The sequence below is a fragment of the Glycine max genome, chromosome 13 (assembly GCF_000004515.6).
Source record: "Glycine max cultivar Williams 82 chromosome 13, Glycine_max_v4.0, whole genome shotgun sequence".
Lineage (NCBI taxonomy): Eukaryota > Viridiplantae > Streptophyta > Magnoliopsida > Fabales > Fabaceae > Glycine > Glycine max.
The window spans coordinates 23,170,977-23,192,506 of NC_038249.2; the positions used below are offsets into that span (position 1 = coordinate 23,170,977).

Sequence of the window (21,530 nt, forward strand, 5' to 3'; positions counted from 1 at the left end):
TAGGGGAGGGGAGTCCCTAAAATCTCAGCAATTAACTTTTTTATTCCTAATTTCCTATTATAGCAGCATTCATCCTTCACTGATGTGACTGAGGAGGAACAAAAACTGTATGAAATATACAAGCTTCAACTCTAGGACAAACTGAAGGTGTTATAAATAGATGTCTACCGTTGGCCTTGAAAGATAGTGAAAAGATACATTTAGAAACTCAATACGCCCTGTTAACCTCTGCAATGTTACCCCTGCAACAAAGTTACACTCAAACTTCAATATAGTAAAATTAAAACAAAGGCAAAAAAGTCATGCGGGAATTCATCATGAGTTTTTTTTTTTTTTTTTTTAAATTATTAACACAGGAGGTAGAGGAATGCCAATAGATGCAGATACTGGAGTTGCATACTATAGGGGCACCTAGCTCTAGCTAATAAGTATTACTATTATCACAAAAATAATAATAAAATTGAGAGCTTCACTTTAAAAAGAAAATTCTAATATTGCGTATCAAATATCATAGAAAGTATCTTAAAGTTTTAAAACAATTATAGTTACTATCAGTGTGAGCAATCCTACTGGGATAAGATTGTTGTTGTTGTTGTATCAGTGTGAGCAACCTTATTCCTTACAAGTAAAAAAGTAAATAATATAAACCTGGTAAGTTTCTCAGCTAGAAATAGAATAGACATTCCTCTAAATACGATGATAGATAAATGTTTTCTAAAATCACCCTGTTGTGCACGATGTGGGTAATATGATAAATAAATGTGTGTTTGTTTTTTTTTTATTTTTAAAATAAACTAATTGTTAAATATGAATTTTAACCTTTTAAGAAGCTGAGAAAAAGAGTTCTAAGCTTTGTCTGTGACTGGTGAGAGCCAAAAGCCGAAGAAAGGGAAGATGGCGCTATGGATGGAAAAGGGTTCAGAGCCATTAACCGAAACCGAGAAGGCAGACCTTGAAGCCATTGCTGCACTCAAAGAGTCTGCAGCCTTTGAATTCAAGGTATGTTAATGCTCTGTGAATACTACAAAAAAAAAAAAAACACCCTTTTTCTCTCTTTGGCTTTTGATGTCACTTCACCCTTCAAATTCAGGAAAAGGGTAATCAATATGTGAAGATGGGCAAGAAGCATTACTCTGATGCCATTGATTACTACACGAGGGCAATTGATCAGAAAGCCTTGAGTGACTCTGAGACCTCTATTCTCTTTGCAAATAGAGCCCATGTGAATTTGCTTCTAGGGAATCTTAGACGTGCTCTAACAGATTCTAATGAGGCCCTCAAGTTGTGCCCTTCAAATATAAAGGTATTTGTGTTTGAGGTTTTTGGTTGTTTATTGTAATTATAATTGCTTGGTTTGATGTCTCAAAGTGATGCAAACTGTGATTAGGCAATTTATAGAGCTGCGAAAGCTTCTCTTTCACTAAACATGTTGGCTGAAGCAAGAGAGTATTGCTTGAAGGGTCTTCAGTTTGACCCCAATAATGAGGACTTGAAGAAGCTTGACCGGCAGATCGGTCTCAAGATATCAGAGAAGGAAAAGCATGAGGCTGAAGCCTCCAAGGCTGTCGCGGAGACAAAGGTATGGAGTTTGTTTGTACTGTTTTGTTATGTGTTTGACATCTGTTTTGGTTGTATGGTGGTTGATGACCTTGTTTATTAAACGAAAACTATGCAGAAACTTGTGTCTGCGATTGAAAATAGAGGCTTGAAGATTGGAAAGGCAATGTATCTAGAACTTACTGGACTACGGAAACCTGTGTTGGATAAAAGTAATATCCTTCATTGGCCTGTTCTTCTTCTGTATGCAGAGGTTATGTCCAGTGACTTCATTGAGGATTTCTGTGAGACTGACATGTTTTCGGTTCACCTTGATATGATATCCTTTTCTGTGAAGTGATTTATGGTATATGGGTTGTTAGTTTTTATGAATATGAATGTGTTATGTACAGCCTTAGCTATCAAACATATTTTCAGAAGATCAGCCGTTGTCATGGGATGTTGAAAACAACTACAAACGTGAATTTATTGAATTATACTATGAGGTAAGCTCTTGTTGAAATTTTGTTGTAGTTTGACTTTGTTCGCTTTCTTCAAATGTAATGTAGCCACATTTTGTCTTTGAAAGATGTGTAAGTTGTAATGTTTGAATTTCACATAGGGCAGGGCCATACCCAGTAGTATACTTCATTTGTAAACAGTTCATCTGTAGTTTCTCTTGAGGATGCCGTCGGCATGCCAAGATTTTTGGTGTCAGCATTTGGGAATTTTTGGCAGACAAAGAAACTATGAGTATTTACATAAATGCTCAAAGTTTGTTTGCTGGATCTAAATCAAATCAAATGTTGCTTCAGTTTGCTTATATTGATCTCAAAATTTATCAACTGGTTTGGTTGGTCATCAATATTGAAAGCAAAAATTGTAAATGAAAGTAAAAATTGGCTTTAGATACTGCTTAAGTAGATAATTGTAGTTACCATAACTCATAAGTTTAATCTTTCAATTCATTTTGGCTCTTTGCTGAGTAGTTATATCCACATTCCAGTTTTTCTTTTATAAACATTTTATGTACTAACTTGGACTGCTTGGATGATATTTACGACATCCATTTTTGTCCACATAGTTCTTGTTGACATATTTTGTTTCAAATGTTTAAATTTTTTTTTTCTCACCCTTGCTTGGTCTTTGTTATAGCAGACTGGTTCTGGACTTTGTCTATCAAAGGAAAAACTTCTTCATTGTCTATTAGAGGGAACTGCAGCTGCTCACAGGGAAGGTGTTGGTGATGAAGAGAAAGACACAGTTGAGGATTATAAGCAACACATGGGTATGATACTTCTGAAGTTCTTTTCCTCCTTTGCAATTGATGTCTGATTTATTTGTATGACTTCATTCCCTTTCTTTAGTGATTTAATATGTTATATTATATTATAACCTGAGAAATCAGGAGGGTATAAACAATGAGGAAAACATGTATTGTTCTAATTTATGGTGAACCATTTTTTATGACGTTTGATAAAACTTTTCTAACTTGTCTAATCCTTACAATTAAACCTCAGGTGTTTGGTTTGGATACTAAAGAAGTATTTCATAATTGTTGTTCAAACTGGTTTTGTAAATTATGTGAATATGATACTTGGCTTGTCTTAAATTTGATTTTGTTTAGTTTAATATCTTTGGTAAATCCCTTTTTAAAATTCAGATAAATTATAGAAAAGAAAAGGCAAAAATGAAGAAACTTTCATTTCAAATAAAAAGTAGTTAGTTTAAGACCAAGGTTTTAAATGGATTGTTTTTTTAAAATTAGTTTCTCTGCAGAAATTGATCAAATAGGAACTTGTTTCAAATCTCAACTGATTATAAAACACATAACTTTTAATAAACAGCCCCATCATACTTGCAAGGCAAATGTCTCCATAATGTACTTCATAAACTTTTTTTGTTTTGCCAACTTTATGTCTTGTATTTGACTTATCTAGAGTAAGGATTTACTTTCCAGAGTAAAGTGAGGAGTTCTAACTATTGATTGAAAAATCAACTGTTGAAATTATGATTAAATATATGCACATGTATAATGAATTATGTACTTTTTAAAATCTTAACGATTGATTTTTCAATCAATGGCTATAATTCCTCATTTTACTATCTAAAGTGAATCTCTCACTAGCTAAATCCTTGGGTCTTATAGCCAACCATATAACGTGGGTAGGAGTTGTATTATTGGATTGATTAAATAATTCTTGAATGATATTGTCATGAAACAATCATCCCAAAAGCGTGAAGACGTGTGAATGATTTTATATCACTTCTCTAACACTCCCTCACATAAGAGCCCTTTTGGATTGAAGTGTGGATAATGCACAGACCTGTCTATCTTGTGCTGAAATTCAGCTTTTTGTTAGAAGAAAGAGGATAACAAAGATCAATCAAACTTTAGATTGGTAGTGCTTGGTCATAAAGGCTTACAAACCAACTATTCCAAAATCTTAAGATGTTGGGTGAAGTCGATGGTTTATACGACTTCTCTAATAGATATCTCAAACCATGTTGATTTTAAGTAATTAGTTCTATTTTCCAGTCATAGCAGTTTGTCTGAAAAATGATGCAGTGCTTGTATGAAGTCATTTATGTTGAAATGATGAATCTTAGTGCTTACAGAAAATAATGTCTTACATGTATTCATAATACATATTCATGGTTTTTTGTTTACACACATGTACTCCTTTTACTTGCTATTGGTTTATATGAAAATATGTCAGTGCAGATACATTCCTGATGCATGCTTGTCTCCCTTAATAAGGTGTCATGTGAATTAAACCATGTAGTTTCTCCTTTCTTGTTACGGGATCAAGTAAAAGATAATCAATTCCTTGTCATTCTCATTTTTCTAACAAATAGAACAAGGGAATGATAATGCTTGGATTTGAGTTTGACAATTTAAGTTTAGAGAAAAGCTTTGAACATAATTCTGCTCCCTCCTCAGTATGGATCATATTCATAAAGTTTTATGTTGATCCAAAATTATTTATTATACTGATATACTCCATTGACACATAAGTTTAACAGAATATATAATCAAATTTAAGAAAATATTAACTATCTGATTTTATTGTTTTCGTTGTTTGGTTTTTTCAAAATTTAACATGCAAGATCAACATGATAGATAATTGCAAAGCTGTAATTTAATAGTTGGATTGATAAAATTACAATTTGTAAAAAGTTAATGGATGGTTAGTGGTTACTGTTAAGTATGTGAAGTCTTAAACCAGTTATGTCTGGCTTTTGTATGTACTTTGTCTATGGAATGGAGACTTCTAATATGAAGGTTTCTTCTCTTGTCTATAATCCTTTGATCATGTGTGGGTTGTTCTGTAGCTAGGATGTTCTTACACTGGTAATACACCTTTTGAACTTGCATTTGTTTCGAGGTATTTGACAAGTTCAAGAGATGCTGCTATGTCTTGGTCTCTCTGCCTTACACGAAAATTTATATGATGTGGTTGTCTATGTTCGCAGGTTCCCCTAAATGGATCAAAGTGAATGAAAGGAGAACACTCCACGATGTTCTCAAAGAGCCTAATTTCATCATTCCTGGGATCCCAGGTAAAATGTAGTCCATCAAAATGTAGTGGCCTTTTCATCATTGGTTTGTTTAGAATTTCCTCTGACTATGATGTCTTTGCAGTCTTCTATGTTGTTTCTAAGCGATCCAGCTTTTATGGCAAGTTCAAAGCTGGGAAGTGGGCACCTCCAAGTATATGAAGGAAGCAACATGTAGCTGATGTCCAAACAGACATGTTTTGCACAAACTAGATTCAAGAGTTAATGTCTCAACTCAACTTGGAAGTCTTGAAGATTGCTCATAGTTCTTCCAACTTTTTGGACTTCCTTTTAAACTAGAGTTACCTGCTAATTGCAATTGTGTGTGCCAGTGATAGTGTTAGAATACAAGGAACCTAGTCAACAAAGTATAATTTGATATAGCTTGTGATTTTTTGGTACATGTATAATTTGATAAGTTTTGTTCTAGACTTTTATCAAGTTCTAGGTGCATAATGTTTTTCAATACGTAGAATGTCCTATTTTCTTATTCACTTATACACACCCTGGCTGGCAAGGGATAATTGGTGCATTCTAGTTTCCAAACGTTTTCTTTATAAATATACCTTGTTATAATCATTTGCACGATGGTATTCAGTCTTCCTTATGATTTTTTGTACAGGGAATAAATTAAAAATGAAAAAAAAAACAATAATAGGGGCTAAATTAGCAGAAGAGATGGATTTTATGTAGGAGTTATTCAGGTCAGAATAATTAATTAAAAATGATAACAAATATAAAGGATTAATTCTTATTCGAATAATTGGAAATAAAAAATATGTAAGGTCTTTTTAAGCAATCGTGTAATTATTAAGTTTTCATTGGTATATTTCGGAAGCAAACTTTTAGAAGTATATTTCTTACATATTGTAAAATTAAACTTCTGGAATTGTATTTGTATATTCTGGAATTAAACTTGCAAAATTTAAATTTTGAATATACAAATAAATTTAGTTCCAAAAATATGCGCAATGGATTGCTGTTGGAAGGACTTAGGTGACCACAATTCTTCCTGGTTGCTTTGCTGCGCTGACTCCACACTTTGGGAGATGTTTTGGTGCTAACACCGCAGGAAGGCGACCCTTAGCTAGGGGTGTGCAAAAAAATCACTTTGAACCCGAATGATTTTGAGCTGAACCTGAGTCGAGTCAGTTACATTAAAACAAACTTAATTTGTTTTCAAAAGAAGTTTGGTTCTAAGCAAATTGTTTTTCTAAATCAATTCGGTTAACAAAACTTTTTTTCTTTCTAAAAAAAGTAGTTTGAAAATCAATTCAGAACTGGTTTGGCTCTTAAACCACTTCGAAACCAGTTCAGAACAAGTTTAGTTCATAACCGGTTCTTTAAAACCATTTTTGTTTCGAATTGGTTTTTCAATACCCTTATCGCCTTGGGCTGCAATTGTATTGTGTGTGGGTTTGTGGTTCGTTGGGTGCTCATTGGATGTAATATGTTGATTGGGATTCAAGAAGTTCAACTATGATGACCTTTGGACTTTGCAGGCTGCACAACTTAACGTGCTCAACTGCTCATGTTATTCAGATTTTAGTGATCATCACAAATCATCGATTCGTTAGTATGGTTTTTGAGGTAATTTTTTAATTATTATAAAAGTAAACAAATTTATTATATATGATAGTTTGTGATTAGATAATGGTATAAAACTACTATAAACTGGCAAATGCATAACATTTTTTCTCTTATTATCTTATTAATCAAAACAGCTGGAGTGGTGTGCAATTAATGGAGAGCATACGGTTATTCAGTATTGAGATCAATCTTTGTCAAAAGGGGCTTTGGGATCAATCTTAGCTACACTAACGTCATGAACAACAGTGTATTGACCAAATGTGAAGGTTCCCATAAAATGATAGAGGGGTTTTCCATTGACAGAGAAGCGACTCTAGTGATTGCTCAGCATGACCCCTACCCCTGTGGCGGCTCGAACTTTGCCACACGGATTGGTTTTGCCTAATATGCAAAACTTGCACTCTTCACACTCAGCCTGGTAACAAGGGATGACATGATCACCGGGCTGAACTGCAGTAACACCTTCTCCAACACTTTCCACAATCCTGCACCAACATAAACTCACATCAACAATCAAGTGTGTCAAAGTAAAAATGCTTTTATCATGTACTTCAAAACTTACTCTATTGACCAATAAGGATTTGGTTTAGCAGAAAGAGTTAGTCTCTCCTAATGTGGCAAACCACTGTCCACATTTAATATTTGGAACAAGTTTAAGATATAAGGTTGACAGTCTAATGGTTAAAGAAGAATGAAAGAAGAAGAGAAGAAAAAGAGGTTGTGGGTTCGAGTTTACTAAACTGATTTTTTTAACATAACTAACAAATGGCATGTTCTAAAAAAAAATTACCTTGAAGAAGAATACACATGGAAAACAAAAAAAAAAAATAAGAGTGTGTTTGGATGGAGGAATTTAAAATTCTGAAAAATTTTAAATTTTAGAAATTCTTTTATTTTCAAAATTTTGTATTTGGATAAAAAAAAAGTTAAAATTATGAGGGTGAAAAAAAAGAAAAAATATGATTGGTGTGCTAGTTATACGTGTTCCTCTACGCTTAGACCCGATCGATGTTCCACAATCTCATACGGTGTTTCTTGAAGAAGAGAATTTCAATTTCTCACCTTTTAGAAGGAAATTGAAATTTCAGATTTTTAGTTGTTTAAAATTCTGTTTTAAAATTCTAAAATTTTAAATTTTTCACAAAAAAACATCCAAACAATGAATTCTAAATTACCGATATTCAAATTCTCTGATAAATTACTTTCCTCAGTTAAAATTTTCTATCCAAACATACTCTAAAAGTATTTTTTTTAGTCCATATATCATACCCTGCAGCCTCATGATCAAGTATACATGGAAAAGACCTTCTGGATCCTGCAAAAGCAATTAAAGGTAAATTCAGAAAAACCTCCATGCATGAATCAAAGTAGATACCCAAAAAAAAAAAGACCATATTTTTATTCTAAATTGCCGACCAAGTATTATACCCAGAAACAGAAAACACCAATCAAAGCAAAAGAAAAAAAAGGCTGAGATGAAATCAAAAGATGGGTACGAATGAATGTGTGTAATGTAAGTATGTAACTTGCCGCTCCAAGTGTAAGCGTCGGTGTGACAGAAAGCAGTGTAGAGAATTTGGATACGGACCTCGCCATTCTGCGGTGGCGCCACCTGAACGTCCTCGATGGACAATGGCTTGTTGGGTTCCCAGGCCACCGCGGCTTCACCATGAAAACGGTTTCAGTGATTCACGTGTAAATGATAATAACAAGATAGAGAGAGAAGAGAAGCTTTGATAGTGAATGGGGAGAAGAGAGAAAGAGAACCTTTAATTTGCATGTAATGACTTGTCCTTGAGTAGTAGCCATCGAGAAGGAATGAAATGGAATAATTGTACGGCAGTGAGACGAGAACACCAACAAATGGAATTCAGATTCAATAAAACAAACAAGATATCGTGACTGATACCAGCTATCAGAATTATAATCCTTTTGACTAATTTAGGCTCCTTAAAAAATTATTTAATTTAATTAATCAAATTAAATCTGTCAACTAAATTATTATGTCATTTTATTTTTCTATTTATTTAATTATTTTTTAATTAATGCTTGAAGGAAAAATAATTAAATAAAATCTTATAAAAACAGACAGATAAATTTTTAATTTTTTTTTATAATTAGATATGAAGAAAGTAATCGATGAACAATAATTTTTTTATAAGTAATTTTAATTAACGAGATATTATATCACTACTTGAATGTTTTAACTTCCTAAATTTTCTATTATAAAAAAAAAACAACTTAATTATATATTTAATCCTTAAATTTTGAATAATAAAGAGTAAGAGAAAGAGAGCGGATGAAGAATAGCCGCAGTGCAGGGGTGGCATTCTGAGCATCAGGCATGGGGTCGTAGGTTAAAGATAACCGGAGAAAAAGGGGCCCTTAATACGCACCGTTTTGTTCAGATTGTTCTCAGCACAATCGAGTGAGTAGTAGAAAGGAATCAAGGATTGGGGAATTCTAGTTTCAGATTCTTATATGCCAACAATGCGCTCCAGAAAACTCTTCAATTCCTTTTACCGAACCATTTCCTCTTCAAGTTTTCCTCCTCCTCCGGTTGTTTCTTCCCGAAGAGTAGTTGTCACTGGTAACTACTAACTAACTCTCTTTCTCTCACTTCACTTCACTGCACATTTCATTTTGATGATCTTTTAGGGCTAGGCATGGTGACGCCACTTGGTTGTGGAGTGGACACAACGTGGAAGCGCCTCGTTGGTGGGGAATGTGGGGTAAGGGCTTTGTCTTTGGAAGACCTCAAGATGAATGCTTTTGATAGGGAAACCCAGTTGAGTACGTTTGATCAGTTGACATCCAAGGTTGCTGCTGTTGTTCCTACCGGAACCAATCCGGGCGAATTCGACCACCAAATCTGGCTCAATTCTAAGGTTATTTTACTTCTATGATTATTATTGTTGTTGTTTCCTACATTGGCACATGGCATTCACATTTTCTTATCTCTTTTCTTATAGTGATTACTTAATTAAAGGGCTCTCTAGTTAGGTGTGAAAATTGTCTGTTTACGATTTGGATATTCTTGCAATGCAGCAATAGGTGTTATGCTAAACAAGTTAGTGAAATAGAATTATAAATTGTCAAGAGCTCATGAAGGCTGTCATGCATGACTGTCAAAAAATTTCAAGGGCTAATATCAACTATTATATATTCTTGATAACTTGAAGCTACTGTAATGTTTGTGCCTGAAGTTTTAATATAAATTTGTGTGTTGAAAATATGACTGTATACATACACTCAATATTTTGCAGATAATCATGCTTTATATCAGCTGCATCTTAAAACAAATCTACCAGATTATATTCTTCCTGGAACATGAAAATTTTTTTTTCTTAATTTCTAAATGTTCTACCAACAAGAAAAGTCAAATTATTTTTGGATGAAATCGTGGTTGCTTGCTCTCTTTAAATTAGAAGGACAAAACTTGCTAACATGAAAAGTAACCACTAACCTTTAGCTAAGTGTTGTGTAGTTTCTTCTCGTTTTTAATGTTGTCTTCTGGCATTGCTTTGTTTTTACTTGCACATGCTGGATCTGGATTTCTATTATGCTTATTGATGTCATTGTAGTACTGTGACATTTCCCTTAGGACCATCGATCAATAGCAAGGTTTATAGCATATGCATTATGTGCTGCTGATGAAGCTCTCAAGGATTCTAATTGGTTTCCCATTGAGCAACAAGATAAGGAAAGAACGGTATGCTTTTTTTTATTATGGGTAATAACAAATCATTTTTTGACAACTATTCCCTTGTAACTTCTATTTTAACTTCAAAAACTATCAGGGGGTGTCTATTGGTGGGGGAACTGGAAGCGTTAGTGACATCTTGGATTCTGCACAACTGATCTGCGAGAAGGTCAGTTTGTTGAAACTCACTGGTATTGAAGAACTTTGGTGATCTTTCCCTGTTTAAGATTTTTTCCAAGTACTTTTAGTTATGACAGCAAAATGATTTGGTAATTTAAATAAACTATACTGTATTTGATGTTCACTTTTTTCTTCCCTGAATACAGCGCCTTCGTCGGCTTAGTCCATTTTTTATCCCACGGATATTGATCAACATGGCATCAGGTCATGTGAGCATGAAATATGGGTTCCAGGTGAAGATACTACTTTCAACTGACTGATATTCTATACTACAAATATGAATGAGCACCTAGCCTCCTTCAGCTGCTGGAGTGCTGGGCAGGCAACTGCATTTTCATATTATATATATATATATATATATATATATATATATATATATATATATATATATATATGGATTTCAAGATGAAAATTATTTTGTTGGTTGCAGAATGAATTGACCTCCCGTAGAACAGATGTAGGGAATACATCTTGTTGCTTCTATGTTTCTTCATCTTATAATAATTTCTAACATCATAATCCAATGAGAAATAACAACCTTCTGAAAAAGAGCTTTCCTTCATGTTAATTTGGATGAGTAATTATATGTGAATCAGATTTAAGAGATTGGTTACTCAAAACATAATAATATGATATATCTCCTGGTAGAACAATTATAAGTTTATAACATTTGTCCATAAAATTATCAGAAAAATAAGATAGTAAAGCTATTGTTGTTGCAGAGCTATTAGAATATTGCTTTATGCTATGATCTTTGTAATCATTAATAATCCTGAGCATGTCAAGAACTTGTTTCCTATTCTGGAATATAGGGACCAAATCATGCTGCAGTCACTGCCTGCGCCACTGGTTCACATTCTATTGGTGATGCAATGAGAATGATTCAATTTGGGGATGCAGATGTTATGGTAGCTGGAGGCACAGAGTCCAGCATTGATGCATTATCAATTGCAGGATTCTGCAGGTAAATTATGACCAATGCCTTGCATCCTTTTTCCCTCTGATATTTTATATCTGATATTGGAGACTTGCAGGTCTCGAGCTTTGACAACAAAATATAATTCAAGCCCACGAGAAGCATCCCGGCCATTTGATAGTGGTCGAGATGGATTTGTGTAAGTATAACAAGTTAACAACATTGTAGACTTGGTTCTCATTATAATAATGTATTTGTTGTCTGACCACAAATTATTGGTTTTCATGGTTTGTTTGTCTTGCTGCTTACATCAAAGTTATACTTTTACTCAGGATAGGTGAAGGTTCTGGAGTCTTGGTCTTGGAGGTTGGTTAAATAATTTATTGTGTATCTATCATCTATCCCTATATTCCTCTTGACCTACTTTATTTATAATATTTGATCTTTGTTATTTATATGTTTCTCCTATCTTTTAGGAATTTGAGCATGCAAAAAATCGAGGAGCCAAAATCTATGCAGAGGTTCGAGGCTATGGGATGTCAGGTAGTTTGTTTTGTTGCAGGATATGCAGGATTTTCTTCTAGCCTTAGTTTTATATTTGGTTGACTTATTTCGTGTGGATTTTGACTAGGTGATGCATATCATATTACTCAACCTCCTAGTGATGGGAGAGGAGCCATTTTGGCCATGACTCGTGCTTTAAGACAGGTGTCATTTATCTTCCTGTAATGATTTGTATATTCATGCATCATTTGAGGTTTTCTGTTGGCCGAGCTGCCAACTTTTGGTTTGTGCATGTCCTGCTGGTGTGACCTGCCATTCTTTGTCTATTTTTTTCTCTCTCCAATGTTTTGTTACATATTATTGTCACATAAATGTACAGACATACTCCCTTTTTCACTTCATTGTTACTGTGATTAGGGATGACAATCAGACCAAGACCCAATAGGTACCCATAAAAATTACCTACAATGGGTAGGATATTTACCCATCAATCAAGTTTAGGTCTAGTATGAGTAATTACCCATAAAAAATTGCAGGTATGGGTCTTAAGAACGGTTAATTTTCTTAAATGAAGTTTGGGGATGGATACTATAGTAGTACCCTTACCCAAATCCAAATCCAAATCCAAACTCTACCACTTGCCCTCCCTAAGTGAGATCTATCAAGGTCAGGGAATGGAAGCTTCTGCTATGTCACAGTGATAAGATGGTCAAGCCATTATTGGTATCAGTATTGATTAGATGCTAGCTAAACTTGAAAGTGAAATGAGATTATCCTGTTAAAGAGTAGATACTTCAGTGCTTTTAGCAGAAATGAAGAGTTAAATAACTATAAGTTAAACTCTTGTGCCATATTGTATTTTTTGTTTGCTCTGTGCATTAGGCTTTGCCATAGTCTAGACGATCATTTTAAATGATTGCTTTTTCATGATATGCAGTCAGGTTTTCATCCTTCTGAAGTGGATTACATAAATGCTCATGCTACATCTACACCTTTGGGCAAGTCAAGTGGACCTTTCCTGATTCCAGAAATTTAAGCTTGAATATTATTATTTTTGAATATTTCATCTCTGCGAGTTTGTGTTTTTGTCGTAAATTATCTCACCAGAATTCTTTATATAGGCGATGCAATAGAAGCTAATGCTATCAAAACCATGTTCTCTGACCGTGCAAGCTCATCTGCTTTAGCCCTCTCCTCCACAAAGGTAAAGCAAGCTTTATGACGAACAAATTATCTGATTGATCGTATAATCTAAGTGTTGGTTGCTTCTTAGATGTTAGCTCTCACCTATGTGAGATGCCATTTAGTTTTTGTATTATTTGGATGGGGAGAACAATGAATAACCGAAGCAATTTTTTTAGGGTGCTATTGGTCATCTCCTAGGTGCTGCTGGAGCTGTTGAAGCAATTTTTGCAGTTTTGGCAATACGGCATGTAAGCAGTTTTTATTTATTTACTTTGCCCACTTGCATCAACTTGTGGGGAAGCATTTTTACGCATACTGTAGCTTTTGTGCTTAATCTAGAGCCTGACCCTGTATGCTTAATATAATAGAATGGTTTCTTTGATGCTTGTTTTTATAACAGGGAATTGCTCCACTAACTCTTAATTTAACTAAGCCTGATCCTGTGTTCGGTGATAGTTTCATGCCATTGTCTGCTTCAGAAGAAATGCCAATTAGAGTTGCTATATCAAACTCTTTTGGTTTTGGAGGCACAAATGCGTCCCTACTTTTTGCTCACACTGGTTCGGACTGATTTGACAGTTGCATCTCATTCCATTCGCATTATTTAACGAGCTGATTGTGTCATGGTGAGGAGAGTTTAATTGCCTAAAGCTCTTGGCAGCGTACATGTGCTAGAAGTTTATGCTTTGCCATGTACATTTTGATGCTGCTGTTACTTTTGCTCATTAGTTTTTGAATGCTATTAACTCTTAACTATTTGGAACACAGCGTTGTTAAAAACTTTGAATGCCATTCATAAAACGTTGAATCCAATTACAAATTTATGTTTAAAAACTTTTATCTTGAAAATAAAATTTATAGTAAAACTTAGAATGCAATTTTTAATCCAATATTAGTTGAGTCCCTAGTAATACAGTTGCTTAGATAGTCAAAGGGAGAATTTTGCTGGCTATAGTAATTCTATCCAATTCGAATGTGATTGTCTCTAGTGGAGAAGTGAAGGATGACTGCAGTGTAGACTAACAAAAAGAAAATCCAAGTTATATTTTATCACTTAAATGCATTGTTTAAAAAAACATTTAATGAATTTAATTAAAATATTTAAAAGAAGTAATTACTATTTTTGTTTTTGTTTTTATTATGATAGATATTTTTATTTTGAGACTCTTGGTGGATCACTATATGTTGTTTTTTATTTTTAGGCTTAAATATATGTTTAGTTCTTATAATTTAATATTTTTTTTATTTTTCATTCTTATAATTCTATTTATTTATTTTAGTTTAGTGTTGGTGACGATCTTCGCCTTCTTCGGTTTGTACTTAACTATGTTGATATGGTTTTTGCATTGAATGTCTTGTACGGTTAGACGCCTTCGTGTAATCCTTTTTTGGCTAACGATCTACACCACCTTCTTTATTCCAATGTTTCTGCTTCAGATATACCCTGCACAGTTCTAAATACCTCTCTCCCCATCGTTGCACCTTAGCTCCAACAATCATCCATCCCTTCGTTGCAGAGAGAGAGAGAAATTAAAATTCACATGATTTTTTAGAAAGATTTGTTTGATTTCATGGAGGGGAAGGAAAAAAATATATTTAAAATAATAAAACACGCATAAAATAGTTATACCACTCACCTAATATGATATTATAAAATAGAAAAAAAAAATGTATGTATTCTTTTTGTACTCTTCATCTCCTTCCAACGAGGAGAATAGAATAATGTGAACCCCCCCGGCCAAAATAAAAAAGACTCCCTTTCCACTCACAAGTTCATGCCCATAAAAGGGAAGGATGGAGAAATTATCAGTCAAATAAAAGCTGGTGGGAGTTGTTATTCTCACCTTCACTTTTTCTATTTAAATCCCCACGTTTTAACAAAAAAAAAAAATAATCCCAAAATACCATTCCTTATACATCAAAAGTAATCATATAGATTATATTTTTTTTTAATTAAAATCAAATTTCCCGTTAGAGGGGTGAAAAAAAAGTAATATATACATTTTTTATTTGTTGTGTAAGGGGTGAAAAAAAATACATTCGTGCACCTATGGATAAAAATTTCGCGTCTCAGTACGAGCTTGAATGAACGAACAGAAAGCCATATGTATACTTCTTTTTACCTTTTCTCACTAAGGTTGATTAGGAGTGACACATCGGTGACACTACACTATTACAGAGGTGCCACTATGGTTTTAATGGTGGGAACACCCTGGATGAATGGTTTTAATTTCGTAATGTTTTTATCCTCTGAATCTTTGTCTTTAATTCCGGAATTGTACGTGAATTTAAGGGAAACTGAGTAATTTCTAAAATGCAACAGAAACTTATTCTCAGTAGTTTGAAGTGTGTTCTGAAAATAAATTTCTAAAAAATAAAAAAATTATTTCCAGAAATTAAATTCTTGAAATTTTTTATTTTTTTTTTGTAAAATTCTAATAGTCTGAAATTTAATTTTTAGAATGATAAAATTAAAAACGTATAAAAGATATTATTAGAATATAGAAGTTACCACCAACATGTAGTTGGTCTCACTAGAAAGCGCTCAACAAATTTTAAATGCCAGTTTGATTCTCACAGGGTATAACTTTTTCAAGATTAAGAAAAATATTGTCATTATTTTATACAAGAACGGTATAATATGTCTCCTTATTTTTTATATAAACAAATAGAACAATTATCCTTTTTTGCTGACTTTTTCTCCATTTAAATAAATTAAATATTCTTTTTTATTTCATTTTCTTCTCTCTCATTCTTCCCCATCATATTTCTTCTTTTTTTCAAATACTACAGTAGAAAAGGGAAGATGTTGTCATAGAAAGGGAGAGTTGGCATTTGTGGTCTATTACTTAGACACATAAAACCAGTGTTGACATATGGTAGGAAAAAAAGGCAACAAATTAACGGTGGTTTATCACCGAACAACTAACGATAAATAAAGAACATTCCCACAAAACAAATTATTTTTACACTAAGCGTCAATTCATTTGAAGGAAGGATATAGATTCATTTGAAGGCTAGTACGTATTCGTAGTATTAATGTCAAATTAAGAGCTTATTTTATGAATAATATAAGAGTTTTATAGAAATATATTAGGTCTTCTCAACTATATATAGATTTCTTTAATGTTTTTTTTTTCTTTTTGTGAACTGTGATTCCTTATTTTTGTACTTCTCTTTTAGTTATTTATATATCTGGTTTGTTTGTTTCTGACGGTTAGGAATAAAGGTGTCTATATAAGTAAGTGTAATTTTGAAGGAAAATCTCCCTTTTTATCTAAAAAACCAACAATGTTGATAAATGAATGTATACAGGTGCCTATATAATTAAGTTAATTTTGAAGGAAAAATTGTGTTAAAGTCGTGGTTTGATAAAGGTCTTGATCCCAACGTGAACTAAAAGGATTTTTTTTATAAAAAAAATCTTTTGAAAACAGTATTCCTTGACCATTTGGATCCTCATATTGATGGATTTCTATTGAATATGTGTCTACTAGTATGAACTCGTAAAATTTTCTAATTTTACAGGATTCATGTGGAATATAATGAAATTGAGTTGTGAGGATTTTTTTTGAGCTATTTCTCTTGGGAATTTTTTTATCCATTTTTTCTCAGTTATCATTATTAGGATAAGCTTATGGTTATATATATATATATGCTTGATTTGGGGGCGATGAAGAAGCTTGGGTTCTAGTGATATTAGAGGTGTTTTTTTTTTGTTTTTTTTTTTTTTTATCAAAGTATGATGATATTGTAGAGGGATAAAGTGGTTGACCTTAGTGGAACACGTGTTGAAACTGATGGAGGTATTGGTGTTTAGAGTCTTTTTAGAGCTCATTAGTGTTGTTAGTACCCTACAACTTAGGGGGAGTCATATTAATCTTTCGACATGGTCGTAAACTCATTGAGACATGTAAAGATTTTATTGTAAGAAAATCAAGTAGCCTTTTATATCTCTTAATATTAACAATGTCAAAATCAAAACATAAAAGCAAAGCTTGTCATCTAGTAAAACTAATTCTAAAAACGGATTTTCTGACATCAAATAGTATCTAATTAATTGTTTCAAGGAAGAATTTTTTGAGACTTGCTTTAAGGATGCTAGAATTTTTTTTATTTTAACAAATTTTAAAATGTTTGTATTCAACAAATATTTTTATCATATTTATTATTTATTTACTTTTTAATTAATCAAAGCCTTCCCTAGTTGGCTAGTTCCATTCCCATTACACGTTTCCACCAAGCAAAGGTGCATTAAATGATTTCGTTGAAAAACAATAGTGATGCATAGCGGGCATGATGTGATAGGTAGGTTGTTAAATAAGGGTACCCAACATCCTCAAAATAGTTCAAGGTCTCTCTTATCCTAAAGATTCCTCTATATATTTTTCTCTTTAAAATCTCACATTCATCCAACCAAACAAAAACACAACACGAGCATAGTTTTTCTCACTGTGCTTTTGTTGTGGTCAACTTTGTTCACTATATAGTGATATTTATTCTCTTCTCAACCCCTCCTTCCATGGCTTCAGATTCCAATTCAAATCTTAGAATCACCATTGAAAGCAATCCTCCAGAGTCACGCCTAGCCGAATTGAACATCAAGTATTGGCCAAAGTATGCCCCTTTTCTTTATTTTCATCTCTTTATTGTGCTCTTTTTTTGTTCTATTTATTCATAACATGCACATATATAAAGTTTCATTTCATGCTTTTTATTTGTTTTCTTCTTCTTTTGATGGGGGGGTTGTATTGTTGTTAAAAAAATGGAAGATGGGGTTGTTCTCCAGGGAAGTACCAATTGAAGTTTGATGCTGAAGAGACATGCTATTTGCTGAAAGGGAAGGTAAAGGCATATCCAAAAGGGTCATCAGAGTTTGTGGAGTTTGGTGCTGGAGATCTTGTGACCATACCAAAGGGACTCAATTGCACTTGGGATGTGTCAGTTGCCGTGGACAAGTACTACAAATTCGAGTCACCAAATTCTTCTTAAGAATCAACATCATCCTAGTGTTTTGGATCACTCATCATTCATCATTCATCCTTGGATATTGTTAGTATTAAATTAGTTTTAGAACTTTCATTCATCAAATTATTATTCGTTCTAGTAATTCTTTCACAGTTTCATTGGATATTGTTAGTATTTTGTGGAAGACTGGTGGTGGGGTTGGTTTTTGCTGGGAATTGGTAGTTTTAGTCAAAAAGAGGAACCAATTAGTCAAAGGCTTGTCCCGTTCAAACCAAGCATCTTTATAGAGTTGGATATTTAGATACAAATTTTAATGTTTCTTTGACTCATCAATTTATCCATGAGATTTTTTTAATTATTTATGTTCATGAATCTGAAGGAATTCGGTTTGGAATTTGTTGGGTTTGGAAAATGATTACATTTATAAAATGCACTGGCTTTCTATATTAACTATGCTTACTTCTTCATAATTAATGATTCGTTCATAAAATATTAAATAATTGTTGAAAATTTCTAATAAAAATATAATATTATGAGAAAAAAAGATAATGCTTAAGTACAATTTTTTTTACACAATTATTCAATTATAATTCGTTATGCATGAACGGTAAATTAAATTTATTAATTTTTAAAATAATTATTTATAATTTGTGATTAAATGATATTTTTGAGTAAGCATAATTTGAAATTATTATAGACATTAAACTTTAATATTATTTCTTGTTTATTTAGTGACGACAAAAAAACTCATTTATTTAGTGGTTTTTGTTTTTGAGGCATTATTTCATGTGCAGGAACTTAATTTCGTCAGCTTTACTAGTAAACTGTTTGACATGTTATTAGTATAATTTATTTATTGGTGGGTTATTATCTAACAGAAAAATTTTGGTTGAAAGTTCATCATAAAAATTAATAATAATATATTTGATTAATGTATTTTCTAAAACAAATAAATCCATGATTAAAATAAATATAAAATAAAAGTGGACTTAGTTTTTATAAATGGAGTTATTATTGTATAGACATGGACTTCATGTCATCCTTAATGCAAATCCTTTTTCCCCAATTCAAATCCGATGTCACCTAATCAATAACACATTTGAAATAAAATATTGTATTAAGTTGTTTATGGAAAAAAAATTTCAATAGAAGCAAGCTAGGAAAAAAGGAGTCTTGAGACTTACCTTTGATTATAAATTTTAGGTCTCATTAGATTTATTCTAAAAAATGCTTTATGTAAATATTTTCCTCTCAGATTCAAGTAGTGAAAAGGAATCAATAAATTTAGAAACGATTAATCACAGTCAATAAAAAAAACACTTGTACAAAAAAATAATATGTAAAATTAAAGAGAAACAAAATAATTTGTAATAGGAAAATAAGATAAATGATTTTTAATTATTCAAATAAAATCTTCTCTTACAACTTGAGTCTGAGTAGAATCATTATATAGAATCTTTTCTTACTACTAGAGTGGGGTAGAAACTTTGTGTGCGTTGCTTTAAATGATAAATTAAAAGAAATAAGAATAATTTAATAAAAATATATATGTAAAATAAGTTTTAATTACTTGATCGTATAAAAATCTTTACGCATAATAAAAAAACAGAATTTATCCTTACATAGTATAAAGTAAAATTCATTTAAACCATTTTATAAAAGTCACATTAAGACCAAAATATACACACCTATTAATCCATCTCTCCACTACCATGACCAATCAATCACCCTTTTTCATTTCTTCTTTGTCTCTTTGTTTTCAAAGGACTCGAGTCAAAGTTCAAGCATAAAGATTTCGTAGTGACAGTCCAAAACTGTTAATATTAACCCTTACTTTCTTTTTATGCATGTTTTCTTCATTTCAAGTTCGACATACCACATGCCAAAAGTGCACGACTTCTACAGATTTGGTTAGAGAAGTAAAGAACTTGAATATGATCCTTTTACCTTTATAGTGGTGGCTATACTTGTTATTTTCTCGTGATTTCTACCTATTGTTTCAACAAGTTACCATAGATAATAAGAGATTAAAACTCATGCTCGAGAAAATGAAAAGTGATATAACAACCTCCTACTTAAGTGTAGATCACTAAGGCAAACTCTGCACCTACTTAAGAGGTAATCATCAATGATAAGTGGAAGGAAATCCATTGAGATGAAATCAATAAAAAATATTATTTGGATTTTTTTTATAATGAAATTTAAAACAATATAGAAAAGACATGATATCTATCTCATTTCCCTCAAATAAAAAAATAATACAACACTAAATAAGAAGTGTATTGAGAGAATTTGTCCAATGATAAGTGGAATCTAAAGTAAATTTTAAGAGAAATTTTTATCACTTTAAATGAGAGATTTATATATAAGGTCTTTTTTTTTATCAAAATATGTGACATTTTGTCCACATATGTGACATTTTCTTTTTACTTTATAAAAGTTATTTTTTTTTATGAACCTAAAGTTTAAACTTTAAATTTAGTTGCTTTGAATTAATTTTGTGTAATTGATTCTGTTAACTTTTCGTTTTATTAAGGAAAAAGATACACAATATTATGTTATATACATAAATTGATAAAAGTCAACACATTTTTTTATCTATAAAAATCAAACACACATATTAGAGAATTTACAATAAAACATGTAACTTATTGATTAATTTAGTTAAACTTCATAAAAGTTTATGTATAATAAAAAAAAGTCAACATAATATTATATTATTAAACTTAAGGACATGAGTGTAATTTTCTTTTAAGTTACAAATAAGAAATTGATTGTGCTCATGGAACTGTGATTTTGAATGATAATTGTGTTTCATATTTAGATTTTACTCTAGTTGTATAATCACTAAAGGTGACAACACTACCTGTGTATTACTATGGATGATTAATATGTTTTGTATGGTACTAATTCAATTTGAAATGAGATGTGAGTTATTTATGTAGTATAATATGTACGTTCTGGATTATGTTGTATGTTGGGAATTGCTACTCGAGGCATATGACATTCCCTAGTTCAACCATAATGCATATTTAAATGTAGTAATCGTTTATCATGTACATGTAAATGTGGTTGCAATATGTTTATCATGTACACCTAAAAAAAAATTACCAAAAAAATAGTAGATTATTCATAAAAACTTTACCACTAACTTTTAATATTCTCACAAGAAAATAATACACTAGCCAATTGCAATGAAGGTCAAGCAAAACATAAAAATATCACTTTTATGATAATTAACACCCAACAATTTTATTCTATTAAACTTGTACCAAATATATAAAAAAATGTCAAAATTTTAAGACTAATATTAGAAATATAAAAAGTAGAAAAGGGTGAGAAAATTTTGTCAAATAAAAAGTTTATATATCTATTTATTTTTGTACA

At 32.0% G+C, this 21,530-nt stretch overlaps 3 protein-coding genes and 1 non-coding gene across 6 annotated transcripts; 3 read left to right on the forward strand and 1 right to left on the reverse strand.

Annotated features, from left to right (window-relative positions):
* The first annotated feature begins 790 nt into the window (after positions 1-790).
* On the forward strand, positions 791-5,526 carry LOC100783179 (tetratricopeptide repeat protein 4 homolog). 2 transcript variants are annotated; one of them, XM_006593995.4, is made up of 8 exons: positions 791-999; positions 1,091-1,303; positions 1,388-1,579; positions 1,676-1,876; positions 1,965-2,042; positions 2,692-2,824; positions 5,014-5,100; positions 5,183-5,526. In XM_006593995.4, exons 1-8 carry the CDS (start codon positions 895-897, stop codon positions 5,257-5,259), a joined length of 1,086 nt encoding a protein of 361 aa, XP_006594058.1. In that variant the 5' UTR covers positions 791-894; the 3' UTR covers positions 5,260-5,526. The 2 variants fall into 2 exon arrangements, with proteins under 2 accessions (XP_006594058.1, XP_003541377.1); XM_003541329.5 differs by having other exon boundaries at positions 798-999; positions 2,695-2,824.
* A 1,240-nt stretch (positions 5,527-6,766) lies between these two features.
* Positions 6,767-8,564, reverse strand: LOC100783710 (uncharacterized). Its single transcript, XR_005887829.1, has 3 exons — positions 8,455-8,564; positions 7,957-8,349; positions 6,767-7,172 (listed from the first exon to the last, which is right to left on the reverse strand). It is a non-coding gene; the product is annotated as an uncharacterized protein (transcript).
* A 398-nt stretch (positions 8,565-8,962) lies between these two features.
* Positions 8,963-14,009, forward strand: LOC100306478 (3-oxoacyl-[acyl-carrier-protein] synthase, mitochondrial-like). 2 transcript variants are annotated; one of them, XM_026124794.2, is made up of 14 exons: positions 8,963-9,277; positions 9,352-9,575; positions 10,292-10,399; positions 10,488-10,559; positions 10,717-10,803; positions 11,383-11,534; positions 11,605-11,685; positions 11,819-11,852; positions 11,963-12,029; positions 12,118-12,194; positions 12,928-12,988; positions 13,112-13,194; positions 13,352-13,423; positions 13,576-14,009. In XM_026124794.2, exons 1-14 carry the CDS (start codon positions 9,169-9,171, stop codon positions 13,744-13,746), a joined length of 1,398 nt encoding a protein of 465 aa, XP_025980579.1. In that variant the 5' UTR covers positions 8,963-9,168; the 3' UTR covers positions 13,747-14,009. The 2 variants fall into 2 exon arrangements, with proteins under 2 accessions (XP_025980579.1, NP_001350205.1); NM_001363276.1 differs by having other exon boundaries at positions 8,964-9,277; positions 9,346-9,575.
* A 3,576-nt stretch (positions 14,010-17,585) lies between these two features.
* LOC100500522 (uncharacterized) lies at positions 17,586-18,593 on the forward strand. The gene is made up of 2 exons (NM_001248639.2): positions 17,586-17,792; positions 17,948-18,593. Exons 1-2 carry the CDS (start codon positions 17,698-17,700, stop codon positions 18,165-18,167), a joined length of 315 nt encoding a protein of 104 aa, NP_001235568.1. The 5' UTR covers positions 17,586-17,697; the 3' UTR covers positions 18,168-18,593.
* Positions 18,594-21,530: the final 2,937 nt, after the last annotated feature.

Coding starts and splice junctions, on each gene's coding strand:
- LOC100783179 (XM_006593995.4), top strand. CDS start 895: ATGGCGCTATGGATGGAAAAGGGTTCAGAGCCATTAACCGAAACCGAG. Junction 1,580..1,675: donor AGGCTGTCGCGGAGACAAAG/GTATGGAGTTTG, acceptor AAAACTATGCAG/AAACTTGTGTCTGCGATTGA. Junction 2,043..2,691: donor TTATTGAATTATACTATGAG/GTAAGCTCTTGT, acceptor TCTTTGTTATAG/CAGACTGGTTCTGGACTTTG.
- LOC100306478 (NM_001363276.1), top strand. CDS start 9,169: ATGCCAACAATGCGCTCCAGAAAACTCTTCAATTCCTTTTACCGAACC. Junction 9,576..10,291: donor AAATCTGGCTCAATTCTAAG/GTTATTTTACTT, acceptor CATTTCCCTTAG/GACCATCGATCAATAGCAAG. Junction 11,853..11,962: donor CTGGAGTCTTGGTCTTGGAG/GTTGGTTAAATA, acceptor CCTATCTTTTAG/GAATTTGAGCATGCAAAAAA.
- LOC100500522 (NM_001248639.2), top strand. CDS start 17,698: ATGGCTTCAGATTCCAATTCAAATCTTAGAATCACCATTGAAAGCAAT. Junction 17,793..17,947: donor AACATCAAGTATTGGCCAAA/GTATGCCCCTTT, acceptor AAAAAATGGAAG/ATGGGGTTGTTCTCCAGGGA.